The sequence below is a fragment of the Sinocyclocheilus rhinocerous genome, unplaced genomic scaffold (genome assembly GCF_001515625.1).
Source record: "Sinocyclocheilus rhinocerous isolate Xijiao unplaced genomic scaffold, SAMN03320098_v1.1 scaffold615, whole genome shotgun sequence".
NCBI lineage: Eukaryota > Metazoa > Chordata > Actinopteri > Cypriniformes > Cyprinidae > Sinocyclocheilus > Sinocyclocheilus rhinocerous.
The window spans coordinates 2332300-2345217 of record NW_015631049.1 but is presented as its reverse complement, the minus strand read 5'-3'; the positions used below and the strand labels follow the sequence as shown (position 1 = coordinate 2345217).

Here is a 12918-nt window from a genome sequence, read left to right as displayed (position 1 = left end):
TCAAATGATTTGTGATACGCGATCCTGTTCTTTGCTCGCTTTCTCTATATAATTTATTAGTTGTTTGAATAACCGTGGAAATGAAATCATTACAATTAATAGGCCTAACATAGGCCTACAGTGTTTTTATTAAACTGTGATCACGTTAAATAGCCTACAGTTTCCGTCGTATTAAAAACATTTCATAAAAATTTTTAAAAGCATCCCCCCCTCTGGTTTTTTCACAAATTGCACCCTGCATATACATATATAATATAGTGTCTGTGTTTTTATTTTTAACATTACATGTGGGAGTATTTCTCCAAATAGCTCTTAAATGTCATGTTTACAGGCCCAGGCGTGTGCGAATATGACTTATTTATTTTCGTAAGTCATCAAAAATTAAATATTCATCAGGTTAGGCATCCCTGGGAGGCCCTTTGCACTCTGGGACTGTGAGAGAGAGTGAGAGTGTATAAAAGAATCTTGGGAAAGGAACTGGGTACAGATGTAAAGATGTACCCACAAAAGTAATTAGCGATTCAGAATATGAATATTTGATAATTTCTCTGCTTCACCCTAGGCCCAGATAAGAACATTAATCACAAAAATCACACCTCGTTTCTGTATTTCTGTTTAATGCTTTTACCTTCAAACATGTTTCAGCTGTTCTGCAGCTTAACTGTAGGATTCACTGTTAGACATTTCTGTAATTTCTACAGTTATTTACTGTATATCCCCCAGTATAATACTGCAAATTCCATTTACAGTAGGTAACTGTAATACCCTTTGCATCATGGGAATTTTCTGTGACGTCAAACTCCACATACAGTGACTTACTTCTGTATTTTTTAAAATTGCTATATACTACTGTATTTGCCGCAACGGCCTCTGTGGCGCCATTCCATTGAGGTTGTTTTATTTTCCTCACTTCTTACATTTGGATTGACAAGATTTGTCCTGCACCGTGTCTACAACGCCGCAACAGCTTGGGACAGACTAGTTACATCGCTTGTAATGATTGGCAAATACGTTTGCCCTTTGTGTCAGAAACAGCGCGAGCGCTTGGAGTACATCTGTACGTCAGAAATATATTGGGGCATCACTTTACTGTCCGCATCCATTGTAGATAGTATCGCTGATTATAATGGGTTCTATATTGTCTTTTGTCACGTCGTGCTGTGCCGCTCGCATCCGAGGAAGACACAGAACCCACGGGGCAGCGCAGTGGGTTTTGCCCGGGGATGTACCCACGAGAGTGGAAAAGTTCTGGAGAACATCTGCGCTGTGTATTGATGCACCTTACGAGAGAATAAGACCAGCAAGCAAGGTAAAATATATTTATGTATGTCTGTGTGTGTGTGTTTTGTCAGATTTTTGCACACCAGTTAACAAATTACCCATTAACATTGAGGTAACTTTACCAAGGTAAACCGCGCTGTCCTTTCAAACGACTTTGTCAGCATATTGAATTAACTTCCCGAATTAAAGTTTTTAATGGAATTTAAGTTTTACTGCATTTTTTGTATTTGTGTTTTAAAGGCAACTGCAATGAAGAATCAAGAAAGACATGAGCATGCCAACCACCCGGAGACTAATTCAGGTAAGAGAACAAATATGGTTTTGAGAGGTTTGTGTATTCTATATGGGGTTTGCCTTTTAAAAGTGTGTCATTTCTACTTTTTGTTTTTCAGGGAACACATTTCAGTCACTAACAAAGTGGATGGTGAGCAAAGGTGGTGGCCACGTTTTGGAGCAGCACCTGGGTTTTGCAGATGGCTATGTATTTATTTTCCCATTTTGTTTTTGTTGCCTATAGATTCTTTGTGAGGATAAATCCAGAGAATACAACATAATGCACTGCAAAATGTCCTAAGACAGAAGAAATTATGAAGATGAACTGTTCCAGCATTGGAAGACTGTATTTTTAAGTGTTATACATTCAATGTTTTAAATAAAGAATTTGATATTTTGTAATTATTGTGTCCGTTTTAATTGAATACCAGTAGTACATACAGTATGTAGGATAAAAATAAAATGAATTCTATATTATAAAAATATAAAATCAAATGTAATCTATATCAAAATAAATAAATTACAGTAGTATACTGATGAATTGTTTTTTTATAGTAATTTACTGTAAAACGGTACAGTTTGCTACTGTAAATCTTAATTACAGTAACTTACTGGCAACAGTAAAAACCCTTTGAAATGTCTAACAGTGTTGCATGTAACATGGTCCACAAATTGGAAAGCAAAAGTTAAAGTTTAAGCTTTTCTTTTGCCTCCAGATTTTGAAAAAAATAGATATTAGTGCATATTTCCTCACTGTATTTGAATCCTCAGTTTTTAATTTTGTGAAATGTAGATTTCAATCTGAAACCAACTACTGTTTTGGACAGCAAAATAACTTTTTGCTATTTTTTTTGTTTTTCAATACCTAGATGAAGTGATTCTATAAGCCCACACATATAAGCCAACTTGTTTTATTTAGAAATATATTAAAATAATATTATAGAAAGCAGGAAAATTATTTGTTGCACAAACAATACCCATGCTTGTTACTTTTTTATTTTACTTCTTATGTGGTCATTGTAGTGTTTTGTTCTTGAGGACACAGTCTGAGTGATGGTCACCAATATAGGTGCAGAAACATTTATGGTGAATTCAGGTAAAGTGGGCCATCAGTTAAGAGGGCCATTTAAGCTTGATTTTAGTGTGCTCAGTAGATTTACACTTTCATTACTAAGTTAACCTGTTACACCCACTCCCAACCCTAGACTGGGGAAAGGGAACGTAACAATTACAATGGATTTTAATTAAAGGGACACTATTTCTTTAGATTATAAAGTAGTTTTTGCTGATGCTATATGACCCTGATAGTGGCTACATCTTAAAGGAGGACTCATGAAAGTTGGTAAGCCTTTTGACATTCAGATTTTCATTTCTAACTTCAGAGTTCCTCACTAAATGTAAACAAATATTATTGTGACCGTACTTGTATTATTTGTTACTGCAGTTAACAAGGATTAAAAAGCAAAGAATGCATTTAAAAATAGTTTTGTAAGGCTAATATTACTGGCTCACTTTGACTGAGTGTACTACCATTTTAGACCTTAACTAATGCTTCTCCCATTGATTGAATAAATTGAGGTGTACTGACTATTTTATAATTGACATGTATTAACTTTTTAGAAAACCGAAATGAGGCAGGAGGCATGAAGTTGGTTCTGGAGTGAAAAAAGGACGAGAGGAGCAAATTGTAGGTCCAGATAATAAAGCTTTAAAATATGGTCACAATTAAGTTCATTTGAAGTGTTTAGAGAAAAAAAAAATACTTTATAAGTGTTCCTCTTATTGTGTTTGTTTGATAATGTGTTAATAAACATTTTTTAAAATAATTTTTAATTAAGAGGATCAATAGAATCTTTTTCGATAAATCAAAGATGGCCCACTTTACCTGAAAATACATGTCTGGAGTGCATGATCTTAATATGTTTATTGGTATATACCTACCAAATAACACCTTATATGAACTAAATTCAAATGAAAATATTACAGATGGACCTTAAAGTTGATCAAAAGTGATAAAAAAGAAAAATATCTGAGTTTCTAAATTACAAGTTTAACAGGATATGTGGCCCACTCTTCCTGAATTCACCCTACTTTATTTTCCATGTGGGTATGCTGAGAATCAAATAAATATCCAGAGATAATATAGCTGCTATAGACGTTAGGGCCAAAAAATAAAAAAGCTTATTTCTTTGGCAAAAAGAAATTGAGTTAATTAAAAGAAACAGAGTTGAAGAGTGAGAGAGTCCAGTGAGAGAGTCCAGATAGTTTCTTAGCCAGAGAAAAGAGGATGACCATGGTAGGATTTAAGAAACATAAAGATTAAAAATTTAGACAGACCTAAAGATGCTTGTTAGTTGTTGAATGGATTCTGAAAAATGGCAAACACTAAAACTGTATTCCACTGCCCATGTATTTTCATGCAGTCAAGCTTGATTAGCTGCTTCAGGTATGTTTGATTAGAGTTGTAGCTAAACTCGGCAGGACAGTGGGTCCCCAGGAACAAGGTTGAAGCCATGCTACTATAGCCATGCTGTCGCCCATCAAGATGTAGCTAGCGAAGCTGGCTAACCAGCATGCCTATTCTGGGGAAGTTGGTTGACTTATGGGCTTAGCTGGTGTATTTTAACATAATGGATTATCTTTTCACATTGTTTTTACTTTACCCTGGGTTAGCAATCAGTCTTTGTATACTTTATTCATCTCGGTTCATCTCTGGGCAAAATAAAAAGTGTGGAATGTTGCTTAAGCCAAGGTTAAAAGTGGCCTTTATCTGAGGTTTAAAAAGATGTTAACCCAGTGTTAAGTGTATTGAGAAAAGCCATTAAGGATGGTTGTTTAAGCTGTTTAAGGGAAAGTTTCTGTTGTTGATTTCTTTTCTTTTACCTGGACAGATTATTTAGTACTCCTCCTGTAAGTTAGCTGCTGTTTTGTTTGTTGTTTTGGCCAGGCCTTCTCCTGAAGACATTTATTGCTTCCACTATCCTTGTTTTTTTTTAAAAATTGTTTACGTTTGCTTTAAACCAAGTGGTTGTCTGGCATTTCTGGGGCAGAGGACTGGAGTGATTCCTTCACGTTTTATTTGCCGTTTATTTCTTTCTTTTTTCATAGATATAAGCTTAAGTTAACCTGTTACACCCACTCCCAACCCTAGACTGGGGAAAGGGAACGTAACAATTACAATGGATTTTAATTAAAGGGACACTATTTCTTTAGATTATAAAGTAGTTTTTGCTGATGCTATATGACCCTGATAGTGGCTACATCTTAAAGGAGGACTCATGAAAGTTGGTAAGCCTTTTGACATTCAGATTTTCATTTCTAACTTCAGAGTTCCTCACTAAATGTAAACAAATATTATTGTGACCGTACTTGTATTATTTGTTACTGCAGTTAACAAGGATTAAAAAGCAAAGAATGCATTTAAAAATAGTTTTGTAAGGCTAATATTACTGGCTCACTTTGACTGAGTGTACTACCATTTTAGACCTTAACTAATGCTTCTCCCATTGATTGAATAAATTGAGGTGTACTGACTATTTTATAATTGACATGTATTAACTTTTTAGAAAACCGAAATGAGGCAGGAGGCATGAAGTTGGTTCTGGAGTGAAAAAAGGACGAGAGGAGCAAATTGTAGATCCAGATAATAAAGCTTTAAAATATGGTCACAATTAAGTTCATTTGAAGTGTTTAGAGAAAAAAAAAAAACTTTATAAGTGTTCCTCTTATTGTGTTTGTTTGATAATGTGTTGATAAACATTTTTTTTAATTAAGTGGATCAATAGAATCTTTTTTGATAAATCAAAGATGGCCCACTTTACCTGAAATACATGTCTGGAGTGCATGATCTTAATATGTTTATTGGTATATACCTACCAAATAACACCTTATATGAACTAAATTCAAATGAAAATATTACAGATGGACCTTAAAGTTGATCAAAAGTGATAAAAAAGAAAAATATCTGAGTTTCTAAATTACAAGTTTAACAGGATGTGGCCCACTCTTCCTGAATTCACCCTACTTTATTTTCCATGTGGGTATGCTGAGAATCAAATAAATATCCAGAGATAATATAGCTGCTATAGACGTTAGGGCCAAAAAATAAAAAAGCTTATTTCTTTGGCAAAAAGAAATTGAGTTAATTAAAAGAAACAGAGTTGAAGAGTGAGAGAGTCCAGTGAGAGAGTCCAGATAGTTTCTTAGCCAGAGAAAAGAGGATGACCATGGTAGGATTTAAGAAACATAAAGATTAAAAATTTAGACAGACCTAAAGATGCTTGTTAGTTGTTGAATGGATTCTGAAAAATGGCAAACACTAAAACTGTATTCCAGATATGTCCAAGTTTTTCCTTTTGATAAATGAAAAATTGTGTTTATCAAAATGAGTGTTTAATAAAATTTGTAACGTACATTAAAAAGCAAAGTGGGCTTATTTCAAACACACCTGGGTTTAAGTGGTACAATTGCACTTAGATCTGAGTGTAAGAAAAAGCAGTCGTCTTACAGTTGTTATGTTGATTGGTGCTGATGGTCTAGAATCTAGAGGTCTTCAACAATGCTCCTGGGGACTCACTGTCCTGCAAAGTTTATTTCTAACCTGTTTCAGCACACCTGCCCAGAGATAATATAGCTGCTATAGACGTTAGGGTCAAAAAATAAAAAAGCTTATTTCTTTGGCAAAAAGAAATTGAGTTAATTAAAAGAAACAGAGTTGAAGAGTGAGAGAGTCCAGTGAGAGAGTCCAGATAGTTTCTTAGCCAGAGAAAAGAGGATGACCATGGTAGGATTTAAGAAACATAAAGATTAAAAATTTAGACAGACCTAAAGATGCTTGTTAGTTGTTGAATGGATTCTGAAAAATGGCAAACACTAAAACTGTATTCCACTGCCCATGTATTTTCATGCAGTCAAGCTTGATTAGCTGCTTCAGGTATGTTTGATTAGAGTTGTAGCTAAACTCGGCAGGACAGTGGGTCCCCAGGAACAAGGTTGAAGCCATGCTACTATAGCCATGCTGTCGCCCATCAAGATGTAGCTAGCGAAGCTGGCTAACCAGCATGCCTATTCTGGGGAAGTTGGTTGACTTATGGGCTTAGCTGGTGTATTTTAACATAATGGATTATCTTTTCACATTGTTTTTACTTTACCCTGGGTTAGCAATCAGTCTTTGTATACTTTATTCATCTCGGTTCATCTCTGGGCAAAATAAAAAGTGTGGAATGTTGCTTAAGCCAAGGTTAAAAGTGGCCTTTATCTGAGGTTTAAAAAGATGTTAACCCAGTGTTAAGTGTATTGAGAAAAGCCATTAAGGATGGTTGTTTAAGCTGTTTAAGACAACTAGCCAAGTTAGTTAAGATGCCGCACCAGCACATTACCATCTCCAGCATCCAAATCACAACATATGCTGGTAACTAACTCTTCTTTTCAGCTGGCATGGGTGCAGGCTGAGTTTTTTGCTTCAGGATATTTGAGGAGGAAGTAAAAATATTAAGTGGTAGATCATCACGTTATATTAACCTATTGTGACTTAAACCGGCCATTAACTAAACCTCTTATGCTTTCTGTTCTTTGTGTACCTGTTAACTTTTGATTTAAAGGGCTTTGTACCTAACTTGGCAAGGTCATAGATACATTGTTATGAGAAGATAGTCGATCCAGTAATATTTACTCTACCATTTCAGCTGAATCCCTTCTAACCCTTTAACAATGACAGACCCACACACACATACGGAACCAGCCCAGCTCTTACAAAAGAATCAATTGCCCTTCACCGACTTTTTCTATCTTCTCCAGCTCTATCCTTCCATCTCTCTCTTATTCAGCCCCAATTCTGCTCTTCATTACGGTGGTCATATCAAGAGCGGGCTGTAGAAGCTGTGTCCCTCTCTGCAGGCTCTGGGATAAGGATGAATCCATGGGGACAGAGATTACACTGAGGGTCTTACAGCCTGTCTGCAGAGAGAAATTGGAGGAATTCTCATTAAACTAGAGAAAAGCTGTCTAGTTCTCACCTAGACAAACACATGACACTTGACCCTCCAGGATTACATTAGTACTAATGTGTGCATACACACTCAGAGGACAGTTTTATTTCTCAACTGTTGCTCTTTTAGATCTCAGCAGACTTAGAGTTTGCAGTTGTGGTTTATTTTAAGTGTCAGTCTCAGATGTTTTGCTGAATTTCCTTAGATGGAAAATATAAAATCAAAAGGGACAGCAGCGACAGCTGTTTATATGCAGTTAGAGTGCAATGAAATGTGTGTGGATTGCATAGCCCAGATAGTTTGGTCTTGAAAAAAACAGTTGAAAAATGTTTGAGTTCATATTGAAATATTTTTGTCATTTTGGCAAATTAGAGCACAATTTGAGGTTTCTTATGAACCTCTAATAAATTGATTAATGTATTTTTAACAAATTACTGTTTTATATATATATATATATATATTTAGAATTACAGAATAGAATCGGGCAGAATATTACTGATTTCAGATTTATTCTGTTTTTGTTAAGTTCAAATCATTTAAAAAATGTTTTATTAATTTCAAATCATTGTAGTATATATAATGAAAATAAGTGTTCATTTTATTGATACATATTGATATTTGACATTGATATACAGTGGGTACGGAAAGTATTCAGACCCCCTTAAATTTTTCACTCTTTGTTATATTGCAGCCATTTGCTAAAATCATTTAAGTTAATTTTTTTTCCTCATTAATGTACACACAGCACCCCATATTGACAGAAAAACACAGAATTGTTGACATTTTTGCAGATTTATTAAAAAAGAAAAACTGAAATACCACATGGTCCGTATTTAGAGTAGAAGCACCCTTTTGATCTAATACAGCCACGAGTCTTTTTGGGAAAGATGCAACAACTTTTCCACACCTGGATTTGGGGATCCTCTGCCATTCCTCCTTGCAGATCCTCTCCAGTTCTGTCAGGTTGGATGGTAAACGTTGGTGGACAGCCATTTTTAGGTCTCTCCAGAGATGCTCAACTGGGTTTAAGTCAGGGCTCTGGCTGGGCCATTCAAGAACAGTCACAGAGTTGTTGTGAAGCCACTCCTTCATTATTTTAGCTGTGTGCTTAGGGTCACTGTCTTGTTGGAAGGTAAACCTTCGACCCAGTCTGAGGTCCTGAGCACTCTGGAGAAGGTTTTCGTCCAGGATATCCCTGTACTTGGCCGCATTCATCTTTACCTCGATTGCAACCAGTCGTCCTGTCCCTGCAGCTGAAAAACACCCCCACAGCATGATGCTGCCACCACCATGCTTCACTGTTGGGACTGTATTGGACAGGTGCCTGGTTTTCTCCACACATACCACTTAGAATTAAGGCCAAAAAGTTCTATCTTGGTCTCATCAGACCAGAGAATCTTATTTCTCACCATCTTGGAGTCCTTCAGGTGTTTTTTTAGCAAACTCCATGCGGGCTTTCATGTGTCTTGAACTGAGGAGAGGCTTCCGTCGGGCCACTCTGCCATAAAGCCCCGACTGGTGGAGGGCTGCAGTGATGGTTGACTTTCTACAACTTTCTCCCATCTCCCGACTGCATCTCTGGAGCTCAGCCACAGTGATCTTTGGGTTCTTCTTTACCTCTCTCACCAAGGCTCTTCTCCCCCGATAGCTCAGTTTGGCCAGACGGCCAGCTCTAGGAAGGGTTCTGGTCATCCCAAACGTCTTCCATTTAAGGATTATGGAGGCCACTGTGCTCTTAGGAACCTTAAGTGCAGCAGAAATTTTTCTGTAACCTTGGCCAGATCTGTGCCTTGCCACAATTCTGTCTCTGAGCTCTTCAGGCAGTTCCTTTGACCTCATGATTCTCATTTGCTCTGACATGCACTGTGAGCTGTAAGGTCTTATATAGACAGGTGTGTGGCTTTCCTAATCAAGTCCAATCAGTATAATCAAACACAGCTGGACTCAAATGAAGGTGTAGAACCATCTCAAGGATGATCAGAACAAATGGACAGCACCTGAGTTAAATATATGAGTGTCACAGCAAAGGGTCTGAATACTTAGGACCATGTGATATTTCAGTTTTTCTTTTTTAATAAATCTGCAAAAATGTCAACAAATCTGTGTTTTTCTGTCAATATGGGGTGCTATGTGTACATTAATGAGGAAAAAAAATTAACTTAAATGATTTTAGCAAATGGCTGCAATACAACAAAGAGTGAAAAATTTAAGGGGGTCTGAATACTTTCCGTACCCACTGTATATATATATATATATATATGCATATATATATAACATACAAAAAAGCATCAAAAATATAGTCCATATGACTTGAGGATGAGTAAATGGTGACAGAAATGTGATTTTATGGTGATCTATTACTTTAAGCAAAGATCTCCTTTTCTTCTCCATGTAATCTCACTGAGTGCTGAGTGCTGACTAGGAGAAATAATTGAGATTGACTGAGATCTCATCTGTATTTTTTGGGCACCCCGTCTTTCTCTTTCTCTGTATTTCTCAAGACTGACAGTTGAGGTAAATTGCACCTGGGTAAGTGAAAGGTAGAGCATGGGAGGAAATAAAGATTTAGGGAAGGAAGGAAGGTTTAGGGAAGGAGAATTGGAGAGTAAAGATCATGACTATTCGTTAGCCGTGCCAGATAATCTTGGGTGGAAAGATTGAGACACCCTCTTCAGTGAAGGGCACATTTTCTCTGGGGCTTTCTACAGGATTCATTAGACACCGGACTGTTGAAATAAATCAAGAGTGAAGGACAGAAAGCCTTTCAAGAGGTGGTCAGTGGATGCCTCTTATATTCAGGGGATTTATTGAGCATATATTTTTTAGTTGTTTTAAGAAAATTCTCCTTATAAGACTACAAAAATACAGGCTTCATTTCTGTGAGGGCTTCTCAGGCCAAACCCCTTGATTGGATGAATAATGCCACTGTAAATAGAAATGTCATTGAGCAATTGTCTGCTGATTAATTTCCGCAGATGAGAAGTTCAGCCCATGCTGATATTTATGAGCTAAATTTAGAGTAATCACCGGGTTATGAACACATTGTTTATAGAAATAATATTCTCTAGAAACAAATAGTATTTTCTGGAAATAATAATTTCTCTATGTGAAATGAATGTTGTTTAGAATAATCCCTTTTTTGTCCAATTTGATATTGCTGCCTCTCTCCCTCTAATTCTTTCTTTCTGCTTATTTTTGCCATTTTCTTTTAAAAATCACCCCTGTGAAATGAGTCTTGCAGTCTTTGTTAGTTTGGTAATCTGTTTTGAGGTCTTCATAAAAAAATGCAATTCAGTATACACAGTCCTGGGTCAAGATTGATTTACTTTTATTTTGCTCGGTCTTAACAAACCAAGCTGGATTCAAATGCTTATTGTAGACTGGAACACACATGTATTAGTTCGAAAGATGTTTATTTTTTTATGTAAATGACAACATTACAATTAACCAATTTATATTAGATTAAGAAGCCATTTATATACAAACCCAATTCCAAAAAAGTTGGGACACTTGCATTCTGTTTTTATTCACAATTTGTACAGTGTCCCAACTTTTTTGGAATCGGGTTTGTAATTGACTCCATGATTGGCTTAAAATGCATTTCCTGTCTATTTGATATGCAAGTATAAGACTTAGCATCATTGTTTAGATATTATTAATGTGCTCCTGTAATAGCAGGTTGTTTCTGCTCTGCCTTTGTTATGCAGTACCATGCTGTTTACATGGGCTGTGTAAATGCTGTAACCTGTGGGTCTTCAACAAGGGTCTGGGAAAAAAGAAGTAAATGTTAAGTTCCTAGTTAAATAAAAGTTAAATTCAGCAAGGATGCATTAAATCAATAAAATGTGACTGTAACGACTTTTACATTGTGTCAAAAATATTCAAACAAATGCCGTTCTTTCTATTTCTCAAGGAATCTTGAAAAAAGTACTATGATTTCTACAAAAATATTAAGTAGTACAACTAACACTGATAATATTAAGAAATGTTTATTGAGCCCTAAATCGGCATATTAGAATGATTCCTGATGTATCATGTGACACTGAAGACTGATGAATGAAAAGAACATGAAGGCTATCTTGTGAAATGCCTGCAAATATGTGAGAAGTGTACTGTACCATCCCAGAGAACGCTGCAGTCCTAAGTGTATATCAGTTATGCAGAGCTGCAGGTGCTACACTACTTCCTGGAAATGGAACCTACACTGCGGCTGATGGACCAAGATGCCAGCTGCCTTACTGCTCACCTACTGCTGACCTTGACCTTGCTTCTTTACCAAGGATGCCAGACCAGACACCTTTAGTCCATTTTTCTTCAAAATCTGAATTTTATTTTTGTAGCTTAGTTAAAAATATGGCTTTTGGGGCTGAGGAAGAAGTTTTGAGTTCTGAAAGTTACATTACATTAACATGTCACTTTTTACATTTCAGAAGATGAAGTGACATTTGCCTATATTGTTCAAATCATACTGAAGTTTTTTTTTTAATCGTGAAAAATGATCTCAAATCATGTAATAATGAGATTGTACAGGGAACTGCTTTTATAAAACCAGCTTTAGAGAGATGATAGAAGCACCCACAATTGTCTTCATATTCCCCTGTGTTTGTGGCTCTCATGGTGCTCTTGTGGCACTTTATTGTCTAGGTTTAATTATGCCTGGTTGTTTTGACCTCTTGGCAGCCTATTTAAACCTGTCTGTGTCGCTGCACATAATAACTATTGCATTTACATAAACCATGAATATTTAACACACACACACACACTAAGATGAGGATGTCATCTCTCAATTTTCTATTACAATACTTGTCAGTTTGCTATGACATCACATGAGTTGGTTTGTTTAAAAGATGGATTCCTCAACTAAGTTCTGTATTCCTGTGCTTGAAGAATTCATGTACCCAAAAAAGAGCATTCAGTGACCGATACAATTCCTGAAAGAAGAAAGAAACTCATAGTTTTAGAATAACAGGAAGATGAGTAAATGATGACAGAATTTTCATTTTTGGGTGAACTATATGAAACGGATAGACGTTAATATTGTAACCTGTTTTTTTTTTTTGTTTTTTTTGCAGACAAGTTTAATGTGTATGTCACGCTGAAGGCCCAGAATGTTAAAAGTACAACCATCACGGTGCGAGGAGACCAGCCCTGCTGGGAACAGGATTTCATGTTGTGAGTATTGCTGTTTTTGTGTTTCCATGCTTTTGGAAATGTCTGTAGCACTGTAACACTCAAATCTGTGCCTAATGAAAGGGCCCCAATTCACAAACCCACTCAAAACTACTTTGCTATGGAAAATGGAAGAATGTTTATGAGCACAACAAACTGGATGTGCAGATATGTTCTTTGAAGAAGAAAACACTCACACACACACACA

At 36.2% G+C, this 12918-nt stretch overlaps 1 protein-coding gene across 1 annotated transcript in view; it reads left to right on the top strand.

Moving 5' to 3' along the window:
• Positions 1-12918, top strand: part of LOC107741280 (protein unc-13 homolog B-like) — a 70239-nt gene that overhangs the window by 21026 nt on the left and 36295 nt on the right. The window contains exon 3 of the mRNA XM_016553976.1: positions 12614-12713. Coding sequence (XP_016409462.1) covers positions 12614-12713 — 100 coding nt within the window. The remainder of the gene's footprint in view (positions 1-12613; positions 12714-12918) is intronic.